Source organism: Pelophylax lessonae (assembly GCF_965119305.1).
Source record: "Pelophylax lessonae genome assembly, chromosome: 5".
In the NCBI taxonomy this organism is placed as follows: domain Eukaryota; kingdom Metazoa; phylum Chordata; class Amphibia; order Anura; family Ranidae; genus Pelophylax; species Pelophylax lessonae.
Genome location: NC_138772.1, coordinates 309,836,824 through 309,864,135, shown reverse-complemented (window position 1 = coordinate 309,864,135; position 27,312 = coordinate 309,836,824). Strand labels below are relative to the sequence as shown.

Sequence of the window (27,312 nt, the reverse complement as noted above, 5' to 3'; positions counted from 1 at the left end):
ATACATAAAACTAGTCATTGTAAGCTACCCTGCCAGTGTCAACTGGTTTGTCTCATCCTTGTAACTCATACATCTGAGAGAGAGCTTGTTCTTTTGAAAAAAAACAGACTTCCTGGCCAAATAACCAAATGAAAATAGAAAAAAAATTAAAGAAACCAAATCCAGCTATTACGTTTAAGAATTGGTAAGCTGAAAAATGATAAATGTTTGCTTTTGGGTTTAGTATGGCTTTAAGGAAAAAAGCCCCAAAAAGAAAACAAATGCAGCCACCACATCTAAGAATTAGTAAGTTGCAAATTAATACATTTTAAACCCATAAGCAAATTATTTATTATATTGCACCTTACTGATTCTTAGATGGGATGGCTGCATTCATTTTCTTTTTTTAAACTTTCTTTCTCTTACGTCCTCCGACAGTCGCCGCCTCTTCATATTCGTCACATATGGGGTATTAGACTTTGCTCCGAAGGAGTAGCTAGGCAACAGAATATGTTAACAATAAAGCTTTAACATATCCCACCCTCAAGGGGTGGTCCCCTCAGTCAATACCCTCCTACTTCCTGCAACCATATCTCAGTTTTAATGTCTAGCTTGTCAGGAGTGGCTGGCTCTCTCTGTGCTGGGACTTTTTGTCCCAGACTCTTTCTTCTTTTTGATATTTTGTTTGAGTTTTCTCTCTACCTTTACTTAGCTGTTATTTTTGTCAGCATTAGTTAGTTCTTCGGACGAAGAGGATCATGCGGACTGGGTCTCGGGCTGATCCCCCTGGTCGCAGGTCGTGGGTCAGTGGCTTCCCAGTCTGCCATCGAGCGTTCAGCCAGGTAACGCTCCTGGCACGGTGAACGACCCATCCCTGTTCGGTGCAGGGATGATTGGTGAGGTGGCTACCTCACCGGACGCTGTGCGGTTTCTGAACCGCCATTGTGTGCGTCTTGAATTGCGACTCTCCCTGCCTCATGTGCAGCGGCTTGTTCGCCTGTGCGGGTTCCCCACGCCATGTGAGGTAAGTGTATCTATGTGGGGACCTGTCTGTCTGGGGGGGTCTCAGTCTGGGACTGTGTAACCTGCCTTTAATCACACTGCTTGTCTCCCTATATCTCGGCTGCATGCTGTGGGCTGCAAGGGGGGGGGGAGCTGTATGACACTGAGTATGTCAGGCTGGGCAGTGTGAGGAGCTGTGTGCTGTGGGGCATGTTTTTAATGGCATGTTGGGGCATATACAGCGATCGCTGCGGCGATCTAACATGTATCCATATAATGGGATAATATTGTGTGTGATTTTATGCACTGTGGAGCGGCGATTTCGGCGCCAAACGGCGCCATTTTACCGGCGCCCGCTCCGGCCGCATGGTTTACATGCACGGCGGCCATTTTCTTGTAGCCTCCATAGGCTTACATGGAGCGCCCTGGCAGCATCACTTCCTCTCTCCTGGAAGCACCGATCGAGGCAGCAGCAGCAGCGGAGTCTCCTCAGGTTTTATCCTTCTATTCCTGTGTTCCATTGCCTGTATTCAGTCTGTATATTCCCTGTGGGGGTCTCATTGTGCCTGAGTGTGGTGCGGTGGGCTGCGCTTGCCGCGCTTGCTGTAAGGGGGCAGTTAACCCTTGGTTGTCTGGCATACAGGGGCAATGGATTCTCAGGAGGGCAAGTTTCCCACAGTATTGGTGGAAAGCCAGGGGACCGCTGTTTCCCCCCCAGGGGGGGATTTGGCCACGATTGTGGCTGGCCTTGCTGCACAGGTGCAAATGCTGGTGGCTGCTCAATCTACTAAACGGCCCAGAGTTGCTCTGTCCTCTGATTCTGAGGGTGAAGGTGATGGGGCTGTTCTGGCGGGGACCCCCCTATCGGGGTCCCGCTCCTCTCTTGATCTAGTGGGGTCTGAGGTAGAGGCTGAAGTTGAGGGGGTTGATAATTCTCCCCCTGGCTCGCCTGAAGAGCTTGCAATCATGGATGAGTTGATTGCTTCCATTAAGCAGACGCTACGTTTGCAGGACGAGGTGTGTCCCCCAGCTGCCTTGGCGGCTTATGGGACGCAGAGAAAACGCAGGACGCCGCAGGTTTTTCCCTGCAATGCTGATTTTCAGCGCGCTGTTAAGGACCAATGGCGCGATTTGTGCAAGCCTTTTGCGGTACCAAGTAAATTTAAGCTGCGTTATCCTTTCTCGCCTGCCACTGATGAACGGTGGTGTGTGCCTCCGCCAGTGGATCATGCTATTGCGGTTTTGAACAAAGCCACTGCGATCCCTGCAGAGGGATCCCCTGTTTTCCGTGATGCCACGGATAGGAGACTGGAGTCTCTTGCCCGTCATACTTATTCTGTTACGGGTTCTATGCTTAAGGCTCTGTTTGCTTCTCTCATGGCGGCCCAGGCGATCGCAAGTTGGACGCAGATGCTTAGGCGCGTCCTAGTGGCCGATTCGGCCTCGGCGGCGACCCTGGATATGGTGGATCAGATCCACCAGGGTGTCATGTATCTGTGTGATGCGGACCTGGACCTGATTCCGTTGGCCGCGCGTGTGCACAGCGTGGCGGTGTTGTCTCGCCGCCTGGTTTGGTTGAAATGTTGGTCGGTGGACCAATCTTCACGTAAAACCTTAGCCAATCTGCCTTATGATGGGTCTCGCCTTTTTGGGGAGTCCCTGGATGTGTTGATTAAGGGGATTACCGGGGGTAAGAGCACTCTCTTGCCCCATTTCCCCAAGGCTAAGGGGGCTTCTGGGAAGAAGCATGCTCATTTTCGGCCCCCTCAGGGGTCCTTTCGTGCCTTTCGGCCGCACTACAAGGGCAAACCGTTCAAGGGCCAGGGCTCTCAGAAGAAACCCTGGTCTGGGAAACAGAAGTCCGGCCAATCCGGACCTGCGGCCATAACAGTTCGGCCTGAAGGGGCGCCCTCACCCAGTTTTGGGGTGGGGGGACGCTTGCTCGGTTTTCTTCAGCCCTGGTTGGCCCGTGTGCGGGACAGATGGGTTCTGGAAATCGTTCGATCTGGTTACAAGATCGAGTTTCTCTCTCGGCCAGAGAGCAGATTTTTTCCCTCAAATCTACAACTGTCTCCAGAGCGCCTGCGGGATCTGCACCTGGCGGTGCGGGACCTGAGGGCTCAGGGAGTGGTGGTTCCGGTGCCTCATCGGGACAGATTTCGGGGGTTTTATTCCAATCTGTTCACCGTGCCCAGAAAGGAGGGCAAGGTTCGTCCTATTCTGGACTTGAAAGCTCTGAACCGCTCTGTGCGGGTTCGCAAGTTCCGCATGGAATCCCTGCGCTCGGTGGTGGCTGCCCTGGTTCCGGGGGAATTCATGGCCTCCATCGATTTGAAGGATGCGTATCTTCACATCCCCATATTCGAGGGTCATCAGAGATACCTTCGATTTGCCATTGCGGAGGATCACTACCAGTTCGTGGCGTTGCCCTTTGGGCTCGCCTCGGCTCCGCGGGTCTTCACCAAGGTGCTTGCACCGGTTCTGGCATTATTGAGAGCCCAGGGCATTTCTGTCCTGGGGTATCTGGACGACATTCTGATTCGGTCTGCGACCAGTCAGGGTCTGGAGAAGGACCTGTCTGTCACGATGCAAACTCTGCAGGAGTTCGGTTGGACGATAAATGTTCCAAAGTCGACACTGAGTCCGTCGGTTCGTCTTCCCTATCTGGGAATGATACTGGACTCGGTGCAGGCGAAGGTCTTCCTGCCGGAAGACAAACTCAGGACTCTTCAGGAGGAAGTCAGGTCCCTCAGGGACGTTCCGAACTCGTCTCTGCGGACGTGTATGAGATGTCTGGGATTGATGGTCTCGGCTTTCGAGGCGATTCCTTTCGCGCAGTTTCACACGCGGGGTCTCCAGGCGGAGATCTTGTCCAAGTGGGACGGGCGACCTCAATCTCTGGATCTTCAGATCTCGTTGAGTCATCGCACCAGGGAAAACCTTCTGTGGTGGCTCCAGTCCCCGTTGGTGTCCGGGGGCAAGTCGTTTCGTCCGATCTCGTGGACGATAATCACCACGGATGCCAGCCTGTCGGGCTGGGGTGGTGTTCTGGGCGTTCTGTCCGCCCAGGGGACCTGGTCGGAGGGGGAGTCTTCCCTCCCGATCAACATTCTGGAATTGCGTGCGATAAGGCTCTGTCTTCATCGCTGGACGGACCGGCTGCAGGGCTGCCCGGTTCGGGTGCAGACGGACAATGCCACGGCGGTGGCCTACATCAACCACCAAGGGGGCACCAGGAGTGCCCGAGCGGCTCGAGAAGTGGCCGACATTCTGTCTTGGGCCGAGACTCATGTCCCGGCGATAACGGCGGTTCACATTCCGGGAGTGGAGAACTGGCAGGCGGACTATCTGAGTCGCCAGACCCTGGATCAGGGGGAATGGTCTCTCCACCCGGCTGTCTTCCAGATGTTGTGCGCGAAGTGGGGTCTTCCAGATGTGGACCTGTTCGCGTCTCGCCTCAACTACAAGGTGAAGAGGTTCGTGGCAAGGACGCGCGACCCTCGGGCAGACGCGTCGGACGCGTTAGTGGCCCCGTGGCATCAGTACAGGCTGATGTACGCGTTTCCACCGATTCAGTTGCTGTCCCGGTTCCTTCGCAGGTTACACTCGGAACGCAGCACGGTGATTCTTGTGGCACCGGACTGGCCTCGCCGGTCCTGGTACGCAGACCTCGTGAATCTGGCGGTCGACGCCCCCTGGCGTCTGCCTCTTCGGGACGATCTACTGTCTCAAGGACCGATTTACCATCCTGCTTTACAGTCGCTGGCTTTGACGGCCTGGCTGTTGAGACCGAGGTCCTGAAGGAGAAGGGTCTCTCTCCAGAGGTTGTTCATACCTTGATCAACGCGAGGAAGTCTTCCTCGGGAAAGGTTTATTACCGTACTTGGAAGGCCTATTTTGCCTGGTGTGAGTCCAGGGGGTTTTCACCCCGCACGTACTCGGTTTCCCGTGTGCTGTCTTTCCTTCAGACGGGTGTCGATCAGCGTTTGGCGCTGGCTACGATAAAGGGTCAGGTGTCTGCGCTGGCCGTTCTGTTTCAACGTCCCGTGGCTTCCAACTCCTTGGTTGGCACTTTTATTCAGGGTGTGCGGCATCTGGTTCCTCCTAGGAGGGATCCTTTGCCCCCTTGGGACTTGAATCTAGTCCTGTCTGTGTTACAACGTGCTCCTTTTGAACAGATCAGGGAGATATCGTTGTCTATGTTGTCCAAAAAGGTCGCCTTTTTGGTGGCGATCACTTCGGCTCGCAGAGTGTCGGAACTGGCGGCTTTGTCCTGCAAGTCTCCGTACCTGGTTGTTCATTTGGATAAGGTGGTCTTGCGACCTAATCCTTCTTTTCTGCCGAAACGAGTTTCGGAATTCCATCTTAACGAGGATATTGTTTTGCCTTCGTTGTGCACGAAGCCTAAACATCCAAAGGAGGTGAGACTACATTCTCTGGATGTTGTTCGGGCGATTAGGGTTTACCTTAAATCGACTGAGTCTTTTCGAAAGACGGACTCCTTGTTTGTTCTTCCAGAGGGTCCTCGGAAGGGCATGGCGGCTTCCGCCTCTACCATTGCCAAATGGATCAGGCAGACCATTGAACAGGCCTATGCCTTGCAGGGGAAGGTTCCCCCTGTGCCTGTGAAGGCGCACTCTACTAGATCTCTGAGTACGTCTTGGGCCTGTCGTCATGGGGCTTCTGTAGCCCAGGTGTGTAAGGCGGCGACTTGGTCGACCGTACACACTTTCACAAAATTCTACAAAGTAGATGTTCAGGCATCGGCGGATGCTTCCTTTGGCCGCAAGGTTCTTAGTGCGGCTGTTCCCTAGGGTCCCTTGTTGGGGACTCCTGGCTGTTGGGATAAGTTTTGTATCCCCTGGTTTTTTGTCTTTTCCTGGGTTGTTGCTCCTGTTGAGCACTTATTTTTGCTGTTGCCCAGCTGGTTTCCTTCCTTTGGTAAGGTTCCTTTCTTTGATGTGGAGACTGCGTTGCCTTTCGGCGCGGATGCGTTTCCCACCCCTCATGTTTGCACTGCTTTGGGACGTCCCCATATGTGACGAATATGAAGAGGCGGCGACTGTCGGAGGACGTAAGAGAAAACGGAATTTTTGTAAAATCTTACCTGTAAAATTCCTTTCTCTGAGTCCTCCGACAGTCGCCGCCCCCGCCCCTCTTTTGGGGTTTGAATGTATACTCTACTGCTATTCCACTAAAACTGAGATATGGTTGCAGGAAGTAGGAGGGTATTGACTGAGGGGACCACCCCTTGAGGGTGGGATATGTTAAAGCTTTATTGTTAACATATTCTGTTGCCTAGCTACTCCTTCGGAGCAAAGTCTAATACCCCATATGTGACGAATATGAAGAGGCGGCGACTGTCGGAGGACTCAGAGAAAGGAATTTTACAGGTAAGATTTTACAAAAATTCCGTTTTTCTTTATTTTCACTTGATGATCTGGGCAGTAAGTCTGTTATTTTTCAACAGAACAAGGTATCTTGCAGATTAGCAGACAGAAACCATTAAACACAGTCAGGGGTGCTTACATTGATCAACTTTTTTTTGTTTATGTAAAATCTTTATCCCAAAAGCAACAAAACTGTTGCTGTAAACTGCTTAAAAAGTGTGAATCTGGAGTTTGGCTTTCATTTGTTTACTGTATCTAAGTCTGCTAGTGTATCCAACACTCTCCTCCCCCCAGATTAACAATGCTGCTTACCAAAGGTGCCCCTTTGCTCCTTCATCTAGAGTGGAGGGACCCTAAGACTGGACATTTGTTACTGGCCAGATATCTAAAAAGAAGAACTACTACTTGAGCCAACACATGTAATCAAATTCCAGCCTGAAGATCCAATGCCTGAAACACTGGTTGCTGCAAGTGGTCTTGACAGTTACTTGGTCCTATAAATAAGGACTGCTAGTTTTAAAGTGTAACTAAACCCTGCTATTCTTTACAGCCAAGGAAGCTGTCCTCTTAGTCTCTGTATGATCTGCAGTTACTGTGATGCAGCACAAAGGATCAGTTGTGACACTGCCATTTGATGGCTTGACAGTTTGGTTGAGAGCACAGCCAACTGTGAGTCAGTTATCATTCATGGCATGCCTTCAGCGTAACTCTTTTTGGGAAACAGTTAAAGGATATGTAGCACCCTCCAAGGTAGGTGCTAGGAAAAGTATATGTGTTGCCCTGTCTGCTTATCAGGGGGGCCTGATCAGTTAGTTAGGCTGTCATGTGTTTCCAGGTGTGATCTGTTGAGTTTTGGGAGTCTCCCCGCTGTATCCAATAAGGGCTCTTGTTGGACGGTGCAGAAAACCTGGCCAATAGCGCACCAGGGTTTGTAGTTGTCCCAGTGGGCAGAGTTTGCCGCAATGCACCCTGGGACTGGGTATAAACCTTGCGGGAACATGTGACAGACGGTCTTTGGCGGGAAGCAGAGTCCTGGGAGGAGGCTGACGGCTGTCTCTCCTCCTGTTAGAGCGGTGAAGGTGTCCTGGGCAGTCGGCCTAAAGGACTGGAGGTTAAGCTGGCCTGCAGAAAGGGATCCACAGTGTTGCTGACCGAGTGGAGCTGCTGGGCAGAAGCTTCCAGGAGAAACAGTGTCATGAGTACTTGAAGTCTTCCCAGGGGTCTGTCTAGGAGAGGGGGCCACTCCGGAAGGTCAAAGGGATCCCAGAGCCAGCTAACCAGTAGTTGTGGCATAGAGAGGGGGTGCCAAGTGTTAAGCCCTGAAGACAAGGGAGAGAAAGGGGGTGCCAGTGTGGGCCCTGAAGTGTTCAGCAATGCAGCAAAAGTGTACAAGTAGCTACCTCAGGAAGGAGTACCTAAGGTAGCTAATAGAGGATTTCTTTAGTGGAAGCTCAGTTACAAGAATAGTTCAGCGGTAACTGGCATCCAGCCAGCATTAACCAGCGTCAAGTCAGCGTTGGCGGGCATTCAGCCAGCGTCAAACAGTACTTCTCAAGTGTCTCCGCCAAGTTGTGCATAGTTGAGATAAAGGAGTATTCCACTCATCCCTTCTCCCATCCAAGTTCCTAAATAAATCAAAAACCCAAAGATACTGGACTGGTCATTGTCTCAGTGTTCACACTTGGAGAAACATGTGCTTAAATGGGCTGTTGTTGTTAGCGGTAACCCAGGGGGACCCATATCCAGCAAAACGGCTGGGGATTGTGCTACAGATAAATTCAGCTTTACAACAGATTACTCCTGTATTTATGGTTTAACATGTTCCAGCACCCATTCCCTTCACTCCCTGAACCCCCCCCCCCTCCTGTGATAGTGGGTGGGGGTTCCTCTCCCATGCAGCCGATTTCGCATTTAAAATCAGCTCAGCTATGCTGGAGTTCCTCCTGCACATTTGCCTCATTCGTTCCAAATAATCTGTAAATGAATAAATTACAAGTCCTATCCACCACTGCGGCAGGCAGATTGTAGTTTTCAATGGACTATGAATGCACTGATCAGCATGCTCATAGTCTAATCATACTTGCATTAGCTTTCTAACTGAAAGCCCATACAGAGGTATAGGCTGAAAGCTGGAGGGAGAGTGTGACCTTGCAGACACCGTAGGAAAAATTATAAATTACATTTTTTTACCTTCAAAATATGTGTATATATTATTTTTTCCCTAAAGGTGAACTTAGACTTTAAATGATTGGTTTAGTTCCACTTTAATTTTCCTGAAAGCTCTTTATATACAGTGTACTGGAATCCACAAGGGCACTGCAACATTTATGAATGTTTATGATAAAGTACCACAAGTGAAAACCCGTTCATGAGAAGCCATTTCCCATTAGTGTTAGACCTAAAACCAAGAGGTTTTATAAGCAAATGGGTTGAGTATTGTAATGCATGAATTCCCATACTTAATACTTGAATTCCCACACTTATTTGTAGTGTGTTTGTTTCATTTATCTATTTTTTGTCCTTCGCTTTGTTTAAAAATGTTTTCATCTGACTTTTCAATTATATTTTGTGCAAGCGTCATCTTTAAAGAGCACATCTAAGGAATTCTGTAATTTTTTTCTAGTGTTTTATTTGAACTTTACCACATGGCATTCATTTCGGATTTTGTTATCCTGTAATGTATTTTATAAACGGCACTTGCAAATGTTTTACTGTTTTATACCCTTTGTTCTCTATGGGCATGAGTTATTTGTAATCATCGTGGTTCAGGGAAATTATATTTGAAGTTATTCATGCCGCTAGAAACCAAATTTATTGGCATGGAATAATGTTTTAACACTTTGCTAAAATTCCCATGTGCTCTACACATGGATTTATTTCAAGAGGAAGTAAACTCTCTTCCTTTTATTTTTTCCTTCCCCCCCCCCCCCCGCAAAGTAAATGCATAATGTGCTAGTATGCACATTAGCACATTATGTGACACTTACCTGCAACTAAGCCTGCATTGTCCCTGCTGCCGGCCACATCCATCTTCACCCATCTTCCTTCCGGGTCTGCGGACTCCGGCTGTATTACTTGGCGGAGCCGCGAGACGTCACTCCCGACATGCGCGTGGGAGCCGCTAGTCACGACACAGAGCTCGGAAGAAACGGCATGGGCGGCTGTTCCTTCAGAGCGCATGCGCCGAAGATGTCATCGGCTGCATGCAATGTAAATATCTCCTAAACAGTGCCTGTTTAGGAGATATTTACATTACCTATAGGTAAGCCTTATTATTGGCTTACCTATAGGTAAAATTAATCAAAGTGGGTTTACAACCACTTTAATATTTTGTATGAACTGTGGGTAGTAGCACAGATGACATTTTGTAATGTATTAATTATTCCTTGTTTTTTTTTTTTAAATAATATTTTGTGTGTATTTGGTATTTTCTATTTTTTTGCATATCATTTGAAAGTTTTTATTTTTTTTTTTATTTTACTGATTCACTTAATGTTATTAAAAGGAGTTTGAAAATACTTGAGAATGACTTGTGAATAGTTCTGATCAAAATTATATGTGACCTCTTTACAATGTGGTTAACCAGAAATTCCCCAACAGACTATTCTATCCCAGATGGCATCTGGCTCTTCTAAACCAGATGTTTTTTCATAGTAACCTCTATTTGGATTCTTGATTTTTAGAGGGGGAAAAAAAATAGCACAGATATACAAACCAAGGATAAACACTGACTTTAATCCGGTGTTACAAACATTTCCATGATGACCTTGAAATTTGCCGTCAGTAATTATTCAGGTGTTTCAAATATTGGTTTTCATCCAGGGAGAACTCCCCTATAAATTCCATTTTTTTCAAACACGGTAGAAAATCATTTACAAGTAGAATCCACTCAAACCATGTAAAAAAAAAAAGAGCTTCCATTTAATGGCCAATGATCTGTAAGTATAAAAAGAGGTAAAAATCAAACAGCAGATCTGGTCAAAGAAACATAGGTGAAGGAGCAGCTTGGTCGAGCTGGTTCCTGATTCAGGGTTGTTATATTTCTGCCCACACGGCTGCAACATTCACTAACCAAAATCTGTGAATGTAAAAACTACTGTCACTGTGGAAGATGAACTTGTAGTTTGAATAAAACTGTGGGCACGCTTATCTGCATACCCGTAGTTCATTCACACTGCCTACAGCTCAGAAACTGTTTGCCTGTACAGATGTACAGGCAGAGATCTCTAGGCAGTATCTGACATTGAAGCCGATTCACTGATCGTGGGTGCGATGCTTTGCAGGCTCCTAAGGCTCTGTTCACACCTGAGCGTATTTCAGCTCGTAAAATGCTCATCTCTGAAGTCTCAAAACGCCCAACAAGCAAAATCCCATTCATTTCAATGACCCCTGTTCACATCTGAGCATTTTTTCCCCTGAAGCAAAATGCCTGAACCTCAAAAAAGTACATGAGCTTCAAGCTTTTTTGCTAGATGTCAATGCCTGCCTCCAAACACCTGCAAAAAACGCCCTTCTGCTGTTCTCTCTTCTTGTCTTCTCCTCTCTGGGGATCTTCTGCTGTCCGCTCCTCTCCGGGGTCTTCTGCTCTTTTGCTGTCCGCCCTTCTGCTGTTCTCTCTTCTTGTCTTCTCCTCTCCGGGGTCTTCTGCTGTCCGCTCTTCTCCGGCGTCTTCTGCTCTTTTGCTGTCCTCTCTTCTTGTCTTCTCCTCTCCGGTCTTTTGCTGTCGGCTCTTGTTCTTCCTCCGGTCCTCCTCCGACGACGTGTCCGGCGATTATGCTGGTCTCTTGTCCCTGCAGCTTATTATATAGCCATTAGGGGCGTGGCCGCCGGATGACGTCATCGGGAGACAACGCCCCCTTGTGTCACATGTGACGTCACATGTGACACAAGGGGGCGTGGTCTCCCGATGAAGGTCATCCGGCGGCCACGCCCCTAATGGCTATATAATAAGCTGCAGAGACCAGAGACCGGCATAATCGCCGGACATGTCGTCGGAGGAGGACCGGAGGAAGAACAAGAGCCGACAGCCGACAGCAAAAGAGCAGAAGACCGGAGAGGAGAAGACAAGAAGAGAGGACAGCAGAAGGGCGGACAGCAAAAGAGCAGAAGACCCCGGAGAGGAGCGGACAGCAGAAGACCCCCGGAGAGGAGAAGACAAGTAGAGAGAACAGCAGAAGGGCGGACAGCAAAAGAGCAGAAGACCCCGGAGAGGAGCGGACAGCAGAAGACCCCCGGAGAGGAGAAGACAAGAAGAGCCGGATGAAGATTTTTAATAAACTTTCCAAAACGTCTCCTGTCATTATTTCCATACACTGCCTTTTATGTGGTGAATGAGTAGGGGTACAGTGTACCCCATACCCATTCACATAGGGAGGGGGTCCGGGATCTGGGGGGGCCCCCTTGTTAAAGGGGGCTTTCAGATTCCGATGAGCCCCCTGCCCGCAAACCCCCACAACCACCGGCCAGGGTTGTGGGGATGAGGCCCTTGTCCTCATCAACATGGGGGCAAGGTGCTTTGAGGTGGAGTGGTGCAGAGCCCCCCCTGCCCCAAAGCACCCACACCCCCCCCCATGTTGAGGGTGTGTTGCCTGGTATGATCCGGGGGGGTGGGGCCGCTCGCTCGTCCCCTCCCCTTTCCTGGTATGCAGGGCTGCATGCTTGGATAAGGGTCTGGTATGGATTTTGGGGGGGACCCCACGCCGTTTTTTCGGCGTGGGGCTACCCTCAAATTCCATACCAGACCCGAAGGGCCTGGTTTGGAACCTGGGGGGGAACCCCACGCCGTTTTTTTCCCCATTTTGGCGTGGAGTTCCCCCTCAAGATTCTCACAGCGCAAGTCGCGCCGCAAGTCGGATCACCCTGATCCGACCTGCGGTGCGACTTCCATTCAAATCAATAGGCTCCCATAGAGAACCATTGATTTTGAATGGAAGAAAAAAAACGTATAACGTGGCTTAACGCACGTTAAGCCACGTTATTCAGCCTTTAGCAGTGTCAGACGTTTTTACAGCTTGACGCTGCAGCTCCAGAACGCACAGTTCCTGGGTTTTTTTTGGAGCTGTAAAACGCCTATGCCACTTGGAGCTCCTAAAAGCTCTATGTGTGCATGAGGCCATAGAATAACATGGATGGGCGTTCTGCAGCTGCAAAAAAAAACGTCTGACGCTGCTAACAGCAGCTCCAAAAACGTCCAGTGTGCATGAGGCCTTACAATCACTTTAACCACTTTTGCTTCGGAAGGTTTTACCCCCTTCCTGACCAGGCCGTTTTTTGCGACACTGCACTGTGTTGCTATAACTGAAAATTGTGCAGTCGTGCGACACTGTACCCAAATAATATTGATGTCTTTTTTCCCCCCACAAATGGAGCTTTCTTTTGGTGGTATTTTATCTGCGGTTTTTATTTTTTGCTCTATAAGCAAAAAAAGACTGTCAATTTTGCAAAAAAAAAAACAAGACAATGTTTTTTACTCTCTGCTATAAAACAGATCCAACAACAACATTAAAAAAAAATCCAATTTCTTAATCAATTTAGGCCAATATGTATTCTGCTACTTTTGGTAAAAAAAAATCCCAATAAGCATATATTGCTTGGTTTGCTCAAAAGTTATAGCGTCTACAAACTATGGGATAGATTTCTGTACTTATTTATTTTTTTATTGTTTTTACTAGTAATGGCAGCGATCAGCAATTTTTTGCAGGACTGGGACATTGCAGCCGACATATCTGATGCTAAGTGAAAATTTTGGGGGACCAGTGACACCAATACAGTGAGCAGTGCTAAAAAACAAAACGATAAACAGTCACTGTATAAATGAAGCTGGCAAGGAAGGGGTTAACATCAGGGTGATCAAAGGGTTAAGTGTGCTCCTAGGAAGTGCTTTCTAACTGTGGGGGTGCTTAGCAGAAACCTAAGATCTCTATTTTCCTTTCTCAAAGAACGCCTTGTTTACATGTGTACTTAGAAGGCATTAAAGTTGTTGTACAGGCCCAGTATTATGAAGATAAAAAAACTTCTGCATGCAGCAGCCCCCCCCCCCCCCTAATACTTACCTGAGCCCCACTCGATCTAGCGATGTCCACGAGAACCTTGCCTTTTGGTCCTAATTGGCTTTTGGCAGTAGCAGGAGCCATTGGCTCCTCCTGCGGTCAATCCCAGCCAATGACCCAATCAGGAGACAGGGTGGGGCTGAGCCCTGGCTCTGTGTGTAAATGGACACACAGAGCCACGGGTTGGAAGCACACCTGCTTGGGTGCCCCCACAGCAAGCTGCTTGCTGTGGGGGCACCCGGGAGGAGCCATGAGCGCTGGCGTTGGACCCGAAAAGAGGAGGATCCAGGCTACTCTGCAAAACCACTGCACAGAGCAGGTAAGTATAACCTGTTTGTTATAAAATAAAAAAAAAAAAACAAGGCTTTAATATCACTTTAAGCCCTGGTTCACACTGCTGCAACTTGTCATGCGACAACGTGTGCCCCTTTAAAAGCAATGTAATCGTTTTAATGGTCGCTCCGACTTTGAAAAAGATTCCTGCACTAATTTGGGGCGACTTCAACACGACTTGCATTGACTTCTGTTAAAGAAGTCATCACAGGGATGTCTGCTTCAAAGTCGTGGGACTTTGAAGCCACTCTGGTGTGAACTGGCGCTAAAGCTGATCTCCAGCTTCTTGTGACTTTAAATAGTTAGTTTGTACTAAGCTGGTCCAAACAAACTATTACCTTCACTTAGGCCCCTTTCACACTTGTGCAACTTGTCATGCAACTTTGAACAGAGTTGCACGACATGTCGTTCGCCATGTTTTCCAATGATACCCATTCATATATGCGCAACCTAAAGTTGCAGCAACTTTAAAGCAGTCCCTGCACAACTTTGACCCGATTTTAATGCGCTTTGAGGTCCAAAGACATAGGCATTGCTGCAAGCCCAGTCAAAATCGCTGTAAAATCAAATCGCACAAGTGTGAAAGGGGCCTTAGAGATGCATTACCCTCACTAAGGCTGCATTCACACTTGAGCGTAGCGTTTTTGCGCGTTTTTTACCGTGATTTTCAGGTTTTTTTTTTCAGGTGTTTTTGGAGGCAGGCATTGACATCTATCAAAAACGCTGGTAATCAGCCCAAAAAGAAGCTCATATACTTTTTTCAACTACAGGCGTTTTGCTTCAGGCGTTAAAACGCTCAGATGTGAACAGGGGCCATTTAAATGAATGGGGTTTTACTTGTTGGGCGTTTTTTGGAACGTTTTTTTTTTAGCGTTTTTGAAGCTGAAAAACGCTCAAAAACGCCCAGGTGTGAATGAAGCCTTAGAGGTGCAGGGGCTAGGAGCTTTGTATAAAATGTATATTGCCTCAGCTACATACAGTATACAGTGCTGTGTTCCAGCAGTGGAATGGGAACTTCCTATCCCACACCTGGAAGAAAATTGAGTTGGGCTGAATTGTGTTCAGCCATACACAGAAAGCTTTGTGTTCTTTGAATGAATACAAAGCTTTCTCTAATTGGCAGAGGTGCGGGCGGATGACATCACAAATTGAAAGAATACAAAGCTTCCTGTGAAGGGTTGAGTGCAGTTCAGCCTGATTCGACTTTTGTTCTGGGTGTGGTTTGGGAGGTTCCCATACCAATGCCAGGAACATTTAGCCGTATACTGTATTTCGCTGAGGCTACATACAGTTTATAAAGAGCTCCCAGCCCCTGTATCTCATAGTGAAGGTAATAGTTCATTGGACCAGCTTTGGTCCAAATTAACTATATAAACTTCATTAAAAGCTGGAGAACGGCTTTAAAAAAGCAGTTGGATGTCTGTTTATCGTTAAGTGGTGTCCTTCATCTCTCAAAGTGTTGACATGTCTTTTGATGGCTACAAATGCTTTGTTCTTTTTTTTTTCAGGTAATTGAGACAGAAATTAGAAAGGCTGGTTAGTTGTTCTGTGCTATTAAGTGCAGAAAATGATTAGTTGTTGTGAGTAATAGTCTTAAAGGAGAACATCATAACCTCATCAGACAGATTATTCCTTTGAATTTGATATACTGGGCTATGAGCTAAAGCAGTGGCGGCAATGAAACATGCAAATAATTTTCCAGCATTATGTGGAGGGAGCCCTTAATTTATATTTCCACTTTTGTAGGCAAATTGGCATAACGCCTACTTTATATTTGTTACATGTCTCTATTATCATAGCATAACTTAAAAAATAAGTAAAAATTGCAGCTTACCTTTTTTAAGATGATTTATTCTGGAACTTCCTGCAAGGAAAAATCCAGCTTGGCTCTCTTCATGATGGGACCCAGGTAGCTGTGTTTGCCATATATATAAAGTGGTTGTAAAGGCACAAGGTTTTTTACCTTCATGCATTCTTTGCATAAAGGTAAAAAAAAACCTTCTGTGTACAGCAGCCCCCTGTAATACTTACCTGGGCCCCCTCTAGATCCTGAGATGTTCACGAGAGCTTTGCCTCTCCAGGGACATGCACGCCTAAATGGCTATTGGCAGCATTGCCACGGGGGTTCTGCCATTGACTCCCGCTGTTGTCAGCCACAGCCAGTAATCCAATCAGGAGACAGGGAGAGCAGGGTCGAGCCGGCTATAGCTGCAAGCAGTAATCATTGTGTTCTGGCAGCTGAGAAGGCTCCCCCACACACCCTCCCCCTCCCGGCATAACACTATACCTCTGCAGGGGGTATTCCCCCCCCATCAACACTGAATGTGTTAATGGGGGTATCAAGCAATTTTCTTTACTTCCTCCTGAAACTAGGCTTCTTGCATTGTATGTTAAGGAAGACAGCTTTACAACACAATTATTCTGACCTTGTTCAAAAATACTTGCAGTCAGCCACGACTAGGGATGCACCGAAATGAAAATTCCGAGCCGAAACAAAAACTGAAAATTCAGGATGCCCTTGGCCGAAAACCGAAAATGACTTTTTTCCCCCCAAATGATTTTAAAATAGTTACAGCCTGTATATAGATGCTCCTGGCACTATATACCTGTCCCATAGCTGTATTATACAGGTGTATAGTGCCAGGGGGTAGCTAAGTATAGGGAAACAATGATGCACATCATAACACATATGTTGTCACTCACTCCTCCCCACTGATAGCAGGTTGACTCTGGTTCTGCTCTTTTCCTTCCTATCTGCAGCGGCCATACAGTAGAAGATGGAGGAGGTGGGTGGAGCCAGAGAGTCAGAAATAGGCGCAGAGGAGGACGAGGAAGATCCTCCTCCGCTCTGCATGCTGGGTCCTCTTCTCGGCCTCACTTTCCTCTCTGGACCGTGACATCACTGGTTGCTAGACGCCAGGCAGGTGACGATTCTACCAACCAGTCTAGCACAGGGCGGGCGAGGAGGTAAAAACTGCGGGTCTCGGGAGCTGGCCGCGGCATAAATTGGCATAACGCCTACTTTATATTTGTTACATGTCTCTATTATCATAGCATAACTTAAAAAATAAGTAAAAATTGCAGCTTACCTTTTTTAAGATGATTTATTCTGGAACTTCCTGCAAGGAAAAATCCAGCTTGGCTCTCTTCATGATGGGACCCAGGTAGCTGTGTTTGCCATATATATATATATAAAGTGGTTGTAAAGGCACAAGGTTTTTTACCTTCATGCATTCTTTGCATAAAGGTAAAAAAAAACCTTCTGTGTACAGCAGCCCCCTATAATACTTACCTGGGCCCCCTCTAGATCCTGAGATGTTCACAAGAGCTTTGCCTCTCCAGGGACATGCACGCCTAAATGGCTATTGGCAGCATTGCCACGGGGGTTCTGCCATTGACTCCCGCTGTTGTCAGCCACAGCCAGTAAGCCAATCAGGAGACAGGGAGAGCAGGGTCGAGCCGGCTATAGCTGCAAGCAGTAATCATTGTGTTCTGGCAGCTGAGAAGGCTCCCCCACACACCCTCCCCCTCCCGGCATAACACTATACCTCTGCAGGGGGTATTCCCCCCCCATCAACACTGAATGTGTTAATGGGGGTATCAAGCAATTTTCTTTACTTCCACCTGAAACTAGGCTTCTTGCATTGTATGTTAAGGAAGACAGCTTTACAACACAATTATTCTGACCTTGTTCAAAAATACTTGCAGTCAGCCACGACTAGGGATGCACCGAAATGAAAATTCCGAGCCGAAACAAAAACTGAAAATTCAGGATGCCCTTGGCCGAAAGCCGAAAATGACTTTTTTCCCCCCAAATGATTTTAAAATAGTTACAGCCTGTATATAGATGCTCCTGGCACTATATACCTGTCCCATAGCTGTATTATACAGGTATAGTGCCAGGGGGTAGCTAAGTATAGGGAAACAATGATGCACATCATAACACATATGTTGTCACTCACTCCTCCCCACTGATAGCAGGTTGACTCTGGTTCTGCTCTTTTCCTTCCTATCTGCAGCAGCCATACAGTAGAAGATGGAGGAGGTGGGTGGAGCCAGAGAGTCAGAAATAGGCGCAGAGGAGGACGAGGAAGATCCTCCTCCGCTCTGCATGCTGGGTCCTCTTCTCGGCCTCACTTTCCTCTCTGGACCGTGACATCACTGGTTGCTAGACGCCAGGCAGGTGACGATTCTACCAACCAGTCTAGCACAGGGCGGGCGAGGAGGTAAAAACTGCGGGTCTCGGGAGCCGGCCACGGCTGGTCACGCACCATATATGTTAAAGTGAAAGCTTCTGCTGCTGCGGCGGCCATACATTTTCGGCATATATCACCCGTTTTTCGGCTGAAATGGGATAGGCCCATTTTTGGCCTAAAATTTTAGTTGCCGAAATTTTGGTGCACCACTAGCCACGACACCTTCTAAGAAACATTTTTTAACTAGGTATGCTCTGTGAATGGCAATACATAAACATATAGTGTAGTTTTCTCCAAAGTGGAAATTTAACATTTGCTGGGAATGCATTGAGTAGTGGCTAGTTTGTGCCCTTTGCAGTAATGCAAAGTTACTTTAGTTTCTGTTAACTATACAAAATGTTCATATAATTGTAATCCTTTACATATGCAAATCAAAATCTAGCTGAATATTTATTTCAATTTATTTCATTGTGTTGCTTTTGAGTTCTGCTCTACAAAATGCATTCAGTCCTTCTAATTGATGTGCCCATACAAACTGTAATTTGGAGAATTTACAGCTATGTGAATAAAATTTTGAAAATTTTCATTGTTTTTTAAAGCATATCTCCTAGTAGAGAGCGTAAGAGACCAAGATGGGAAGATGAACTCAAGGAAAGCACTTCTGAAAGCCCCTCTTCTGGGAAGGAAAAAAGTTACTTCTCTATAAAAGATAAAGATTTTCTGGATGAAGGCATGTTGGAAAGAACTGAGGAGGAGGATGAAGATCTGTTGAAGCCTGTGTGGGTTCGCTGTACTCATTCAGAAAGTTACTATTCCAGTGACCCAATGGATCAAGTAGTGAGTATTAAAACCTGAGTTTTTACCTTATACCCTAAAGGCTCAATTTACAAAGCTTCTTTAAAGAAGAGTTAAAATGTAATATTTTAAAAATTGCTAGCAGGTAAGATTTATAGTATACAAGACATTGTATGCCATAAACGTCTTTCCCTTACTGCTATTTTTTAAGTGTATATGGACTTCTGCGCATACACGGTGTAGTGTACATTCCTGGCAGATGTAAGATACTGGGGTTAGGAGAGGAGTGTGCAGATGTGTTGTTTGCACGCATGGAGTTATGTCATCAGTTGCTGACCAGTGGTTGAAGAAAGAAGACCATGAGTAGATGGCCGCAGTAGCAGCTGCAGACTACAGGGACTTTGCATTGCAAGTAGTGACCTCTCTGCTGGAGGAAAGCAGACTTAAGCTGGATTGAAAAAAAAAACAAAATGTCAGCTTTGGTCGGAGTCGCAGTTCTAACAATCTGACGTTAATACAGCAATCTTCCTTGCTGAGCTATTGTGTTCTGACAGAACACTCCGGTCATCGCTCTCCGTCATTGGCTGAGAGCGCTGATTGAGAGTCAGTTGGCTGCTGGCTTCTGGATTCAGCACCCCTTTAACATTTCTTCTTTGAGTTGAATATGTTGACAGTCTTTTTTTAATAATGTAGATCAGTGGTCTCCAAACTTTCTAAGTAACATGCTAGTTTACTGTCCTTCAGGCTTAAGACCTGTTCACACCTGAGCGTTTTTCAGCTCGTTAAAACGCTCATCTCTGAAGTCTCAAAACGGCCAACAAGCAAAATCCCACTCATTTCAATGGCCCCTGTTCACATATGAGCGTTTTGTTGCCTGAAGCTCAAAAAAGTACATGAGCTTCTTTTTTGGCAGATTACAAGCGTTTTTGTTAGATGTCAATGCCTGCCTCCAAACACCTGCAGAAAACGGCTGATAAATGCCCAAAAATGCCTGAAAACGATACGCTCAGGTGTGAATGGAGCCTTAGGGGGGCCAGACTGTAGCCAGTGGAAGTAGACAATGCCTTGGTATCAGTGCCTCGTCATTGGTTTTAATGGGAGGAATAGTGCCCCATTGTTGGTATCAGTGGAAGGAATAGTGCTCCATTGATGGTGTCAGTAGAGGGAATGGTGCCCCATCATTGGTGTCAGTTGGTGGAATAGTGCCCCAAGGGCCAGATAAAGGCAAGCAAAGGGCCATATCCGGCACATGGGCCCCTGTTTGGAGACCACTGTTGTAGATAAGTAATATACTTTTAAAACATTATGGCCAATTCACAAAGATTTTTCTTGGACTGTTTCTTTGATATACTTTTATGTAGTAGCTCTGTAAAGGTAGTCCTCTAACAAAACTCAGTAACCCTTATCTTGCTTTTTAATTGGTGGTATAATAACATGTTAGGCATTATTTTACCTGTTCAGTCAATATTTTAATACATTAAATTTTACTTTTTGTTAATTTTTATCGGGGTGGAGAATTTTTTTTACTTCCTTCAGGGTGGTGCTGTGACAGATTTCAGACTGTAGGACCGATTTGTGATGCATTATGATAAAGTAAGATTAATGTAACTGGAGCCTTTTTTTCTTATAACATTATTGCCATGCTATTTCATTGAGGGCATTAAAAATGGGAGGTTTAGTCATGCCCCCCCCCCCCCTCTTTAAGTTGCAATGACAGTGGACAGGGGCGTTCGGGGGAGATGCTTCATGACTGCGCCAAAAATTACCCAACATGTCACGTGCGACCCATTCAAGTAAATAAGGAAGTGCTGCAACCGCATCACAATTGTGCATCTAATATGGGGTTTAAACAGGTGCCACTGGCGCCACTGGGTGCCAAATAGCTCTAAACCTAGCCTTAGAGATTGCCAATAGTTTTTTCCTGATACATCAAATTAAATGTTTCTGGACACCAATCCATGGGGGTGTCTAAAGACAGTGTCCAAGTCACCAGTTTAATATCCAAACAGATTTTGAGGGTCACGAGAATTGCCTGTCCTCCCTACACTGTCTGCTTATTTTGCAGATCTAAATGTATCTTAATCTGCTAGTAAACCTAACACTCCCCTCCCCCCAGACTGACAGTGCTGCTGTTGAAAGGTGCCCCTGTGCTACTTCATTCAGAGTGGAAGGACTATATTACTGGCCAGATCACCAGGTAAAAAAAAAAAAAAAAAGGAAAAAAAAGCAAACAAATGCAGCCACCACATCTAATGATTGGTAAGCTTCAAATTTAGGGCTGCAACTAACGATTATTTTCATAATCGATTAGCTGGCCGAATATTGTTTTGATTAATTGATTAATCGGATAATAACCCTAAAAAGTTTGGTGTATATTTTAGTTAATATGTAAAATTTAAAATCAAGTAAATTTATTCTTAAATAGCATATAATATCATGAAATATTTAATATGCAGTGGTAAATATAAATACCAGCTATATGGGTAGGGGGCAAAATCTCAAAACCACTCTGAGAATAATGGACAGAAGAGATATACTGTCTATTAGAGGTTAAATATGGTAAATACCATCAGACTCCGAGATCAAATTTTTTATTTAAAGATAAAAACCACAGTGTTTTTTTTTTTTTTTTTTTTAAACAACAAACATGTTATACCTACCTGCTCTGTAATGGTTTTGCACAGAGCAGCCCTGATTCTCCTCTTCTGGGGTCCCCCACCAATGCTTCTAGCTTCTCCTGCCTTCAGAGTGCCCCAATAGCAAGCTGAAAAGTATAGTATAGAGTGCCCCTATAGCAAGGTAAAAAAAAAAACTTCTGCCTTTAGAACCACTCATTTCCTGCCCAGGATTACATGTCCCATAAGGGCATTGCTCCTCACATATTCACAAGTTCTCAGGCACTTCTTGACATGTATGTATGGTGTACTGAGCTGTATGTGTGCTGCATTGTGTCTTCTGACATGTATGTATGGTGTACTGAGCTGTATGTGTGCTGCACTGTGTCCTCTGACATGTATGGACACTAGTGTACTGAGCTGTATTTGTGCTGCATTGTGTCTTCTGACATGTATGGATGGTGTACTGAGCTGTATTTGTGCTGCATTGTGTCTTCTGACATGTATGGATGGTGTACTGAGCTGTATGTGTGCTGCATTGTGTCTTCTGACATGTTTGGACAGTGTACTGAGCTGTATGTGTGCTGCACTGTGTCTTCTGACATGTATGGACACTAGTGTACTGAGCTGTATGTGTGCTGCACTGTGTCTTTTGACATGTATGGACAGTGTACTGAGCTGTATGTGTGCTGCACTGTGTCTTCTGACATGTATGGACACTAGTGTACTGAGCTGTATGTGTGCTGCATTGTGACTTCTGACATGTATGGACAGTGTACTGAGCTGTGTACTGAGCTGTATGTGTGCTGCACTGTGTCTTCTGACATGTATGTATGGTGTACTGAGCTGTATGTGTGCTGCACTGTGTCTTCTGACATGTATGGACACTAGTGTACTGAGCTGTATGTGTGCTGCACTGTGTCTTCTGACATGTATGTATGGTGTACTGAGCTGTATGTGTGCTGCACTGTGTCTTCTGACATGTATGGACAGTGTACTGAGCTGTGTGTGTGCTGCACTGTGTCTTCTGACATGTATGGATGGTGTACTGAGCTGTGTGTGTGCTGCACTGTGTCTTCTGACATGTGCGGATGGTGTACTGAGCTGTGTGTGTGCTGCACTGTGTCTTCTGACATGTATGGACACTAGTGTACTGAGCTGTATGTGTGCTGCATTGTGTCTTCTGACATGTATGGACAGTGTACTGAGCTGTGTGTGTGCTGCACTGTGTCTTCTGACATGTATGGATGGTGTACTGAGCTGTGTGTGTGCTGCACTGTGTCTTCTGACATGTATGGACACTAGTGTACTGAGCTGTATGTGTGCTGCATTGTGTCTTCTGACATGTATGGACAGTGTACTGAGCTGTGTGTGTGCTGCACTGTGTCTTCTGACATGTATGGATGGTGTACTGAGCTGTGTGTGTGTGCTGCACTGTGTCTTCTGACATGTATGGACACTATTGTACTGAGCTGTATGTGTGCTGCATTGTGTCTTCTGACATGTATGGACAGTGTACTGAGCTGTGTGTGTGCTGCACTGTGTCTTCTGACATGTGCGGATGGTGTACTGAGCTGTATGTGTGCTGCACTGTGTCTTCTGACATGTATGGACACTAGTGTACTGAGCTGTATGTGTGCTGCATTGTGTCTTCTGACATGTATGGACAGTGTACTGAGCTGTGTGTGTGCTGCACTGTGTCTTCTGACATGTATGGATGGTGTACTGAGCTGTGTGTGTGCTGCATTATGTCTTCTGACATGTATGGACAGTGTACTGAGCTGTGTGTGTGCTGCACTGTGTCTTCTGACATGTATGGACACTAGTGTACTGAGCTGTATGTGTGCTGCACTGTGTCTTCTGACATGTATGGACACTAGTGTACTAAGCTGTATGTGTGCTGCACTGTGTCTTCTGACATGTATGGACACTAGTGTACTGAGCTGTATGTGTGCTGCATTGTGTCTTCTGACATGTATGTATGGTGTACTGAGCTGTATGTGTGCTGCACTGTGTCTTCTGACATGTATGGACACTAGTGTACTGAGCTGTATGTGTGCTGCATTGTGTCTTCTGACATGTATGAATGGTGTACTGAGCTGTGTGTGTGCTGCACTGTGTCTTCTGACATGTATGGACAGTAGTGTACTGAGCTGTATGTGTACTGCACTGTGTCTTCTGACATGTATGGATGGTGTACTGAGCTGTATGTGTGCTGCATTGTGTCTTCTGACATGTATGGATGGTGTACAGAGCTGTATGTGTGCTGCACTGTATTTCCTGATATGTAAATAAATAATGCATTATATATGCAGGCCAGCCAATTGGCTGACCAACTAATCAATTATGAAAATAGTTGACAACTATTTTCATAAAATAGTTGACAACTATTTTCATAAACGTTTAGTTGTCGAATAATCGATTAGTTGTTTTCGGCCCTACTTCAATATAATAAATGTTTCCTTTTGGGTTTAATACTGCTTTAATTCGTTTCAATTGTGCTAGTTTTCTATTCTGCAGTTTGTTTTATAGCATGGTTAAATAGAGAGTTTACCTCCAGCAAACTGGTCTTACTTGTTAAGAGAACAAGTTTATGTCTTTTAATAACATAGTGTTTAATTGATAAACAAACGCTTTGATATATATACCATGTCAAGAGTTTGAGGTTTGATAGCTGTGCAGCCCAATTCGTTTCTATAAGTGTTAAAATAAAAGTATTCCCAAGCATGCACTCACCTTTAGAATCCCAAATCTTTTGTGTTTGGGGGCATAGCTATTGAGCAAATGTAACAGAATATAAACACATTACAGTTCCCATATACACAGCGGCAGAGAACTGCTCAGTGGACCGAGGTACAACACCCCAGAAGAAACAGTGGGAGACTAATCCAAGATCTCATTATGCTGGGAGTGAGCAGATAAATTGCTCCCAATGACGATGGAAAAATACACTGTGTGGAACTTGAATAAATAGCTGGAAAATAAAAGATTGAAGTACTACTTGTGCCTTTTAAACCAAGTTCATTTGTAAAAATACATGTTCTGTACATAATGATATCTTAAGTTGTTACATTATGTTTAATAGGAGAAATAGGTGCCAGATGTAGCTATATCACACACCTTATTGAGCTAATTCATCCAACAGTTCATGGTCTCATACTAGGGTGGTTTTAGTCAAGCACCATTGTCGTTGGCACGTACTGTATACTGCATGTATATATTATGTGTATGTATATGTATGTACAGTATCTCACAGAAGTGAGTACACCCCTTACATTTTTGTAAATATTTTATTTTATCTTTTTATGTGACAACACTGAAGAAATTACACTTTGCCACAATGTAAAGTAGTGAGTGTACAGCTTGTATAACAGTGTAAATTTTCTGTCCCCTCAAAATAACTCAGCACACAGCCATTAATGTCTAAACCACTGGCAACAAAAGTGAGTACACCCCTAAGTCATAATGTCTAAATTGTGCTCAATTATTCATTTTCCCTCCCCGGTGTCATGTGACTCGTTAGTGTTACAAGGTCTCAGGTGTGAATGGGGAGCAGGTGTGTTAAATTTGGTGTTATCGCTCTCACTCTCTCATACTGGTCACTGAAAGTTCAACATGGCATCTCATGGCAAATAACTCTCTGAGGATCTAGAAAAAAGAATTGATGCTCTACATAAAGATGGCCTAAGCTATAAGAAGATTGCCAAGACCCTTAAACTGAGCTGCAGCATGCTGGCCAAGACCATACAGCAGTTTAACAGGACAGGTTCCATTCAGAACAGGCCTCGCAATGGTCGACCAAAGAAGTTGAGTGTATGTGCTCAGCTTCATATCCAGAGGTTGTCTTTGGGAAATAGATGTATGAGTGCTGTCAACTTCGCTACAGAGGTTGGCGGGGTGGCGGGGGGGTCAGCCTGTCAGTGCTCAGACCATACGCCGCACACTGCATCAAATTGGTCTGCATGGCTGTCATCCCAGAAGGGAGCCTCTTCTAAAGATGATGGACAAGAAAGCCTGCAAACAGTTTGATGAAGACAAGCAGACTAAGGACATGGATTACTGGAACCATGTCCTGTGGTCTGATGAGACCAAGATAAACTTATTTGGTTCAGATGGTGTCAAGCGTGTGTGGCGGTAACCAGGTGAGGAGTACAAAGACAAGTGTGTCTTGACTACAGTCAAGCATGGTGGTGGGAGTGCCATGGTCTGGGGCTGCATGTGTGCTGCTGGCACTGGGGAGCTACATTTCATGGAAGGAACCATGAATGCCAACCTGTACTGTGACATAATATGGCAGAGCATGATCCCCTCCCTTTGGAGACTGGGCTGCAGGGCAGTATTCCAACATAACGACCACAATCACACCTCTAAGAGGACCACTGCCTTGCTAAAGAAGTTGATGGTAAAGGTGATGGACTGGCTAAGTATGTCTCCAGACCTAAACCCTATTGAGCATCTGTGGGGCATCCTCAAACGGAAGGTGGAGGAGCGCAAGGTCTCTAACATCCACCAGCTCCATGATGTCGTCATGAAGGAGTGGAAGAGGACTCCAGTGGCAACCTGTGATGCTCTGGTGAACTCCATGCCCAGGATTGTTAAGGCAGTGTTGAAAAATAACGGTGGCCACACAAAATATTGACACTTTAGGCCCAATTTGGACATTTTGACATAGGGGTATACTCACTTTTGTTGCAAGTGGTTTAGACATTAATGGTTGTGTATTGAGTTATTTTGAGGGGGCAGCAATTTTACACTGTTATACAAGCTGTACACTCACTACTTTACATTTTAGCTAAGTGTCATTTCTTCAGTGTTGTCACATGAAAAGATATAATAAAAGATTTACAAAAATGTGAGGGGTGTACTCACTTTTGTGAGATACTGTGTATATGTATGTATATATATATATATATATATATATATATATATATATATACACACATACATATACATACATACTAGTGATCGACCGATATCGGTTTTTCGTTGCCTCTACTGATATTTTGGCCAATGCATATTGGTATCGGCCGATATGCGCTGATATTTTTGTACATTTTTAAAAAAAATGTTTTTTTTATTTTTTTTCTTGACAGGTACTCTTGTGGAGGGATCTGTGGGCCTCAAAGACCCCAAACCCCTCCTCTGCACTTAAAAGCATTCAAAACGCCAAGTTTGGCTGTTTTGAATGCTGTCATTTTTTTTGAATCTTGAGCCAGTTTTTGCATGGAGACCCGATCAGAGCCGAATGCGGCTTTGATCGGGTCTTCGGCGGCCATGCAGGCTGGTTGCCTGGGTCTCCCGGTGGGACGGGAGACCCGGGCGAGCTGCGGAAGGCGGCGGGAGGGGCCCTCTCAGCCGCATCAGTTGTCATTATAAGACAGCCTACCGTCGGCTATGGACGCCGGTACCGGGGTGATGCCTCTAGCTGCAGGCATCACTCCGGTACAAGCACTTTCCTGAAATTTTCGGCAATATCAATAACCTCCGGGGCCGATTCTGATATATTGAGGAAAGTGCATATCGGCCCTCGATATATCGGCTTTGCAGATAATCGGTCGATCCCTAATACATACACAGTATTTCACAAAAGTGAGTACACCCCCCACGTGTTTGTAAATATTTTATTATATCTTTTCATGTGACAACACTGAAGAAGTTACACTTTGCTACAATGTAAAGTAGTGAGTGTACAGCTTGTATAACAGTGTAAATTTGCTGCCCCTTCCAAATAACTCAACACACAGCCATTACTCTCTAAACCGCTTCCAACAATAGTGAGTACACCCCTAAATTAAAATGTCCAAATTGAGCCCAAACTGTCAATATTTGTGTGGCCACCAATATTTTCCAGTACTGCTTTAACCCTCTTGGGCTTGGAGTTCACCAGCGCTTTACAGGTTGCCACTGGAGTCCTCTTCCACTCCTCCATGACGTCATGTTGGAATACTGCCCT

At 45.8% G+C, this 27,312-nt stretch overlaps 1 protein-coding gene across 1 annotated transcript in view; it reads left to right on the top strand.

Moving 5' to 3' along the window:
* Window positions 1-27,312, top strand: part of DROSHA (drosha ribonuclease III) — a 649,328-nt gene that overhangs the window by 37,468 nt on the left and 584,548 nt on the right. Inside the window, exon 4 of the mRNA XM_082259249.1 lies at window positions 18,549-18,786. Within this exon, the coding sequence (XP_082115375.1) occupies window positions 18,549-18,786 (238 nt within the window). The remainder of the gene's footprint in view (window positions 1-18,548; window positions 18,787-27,312) is intronic.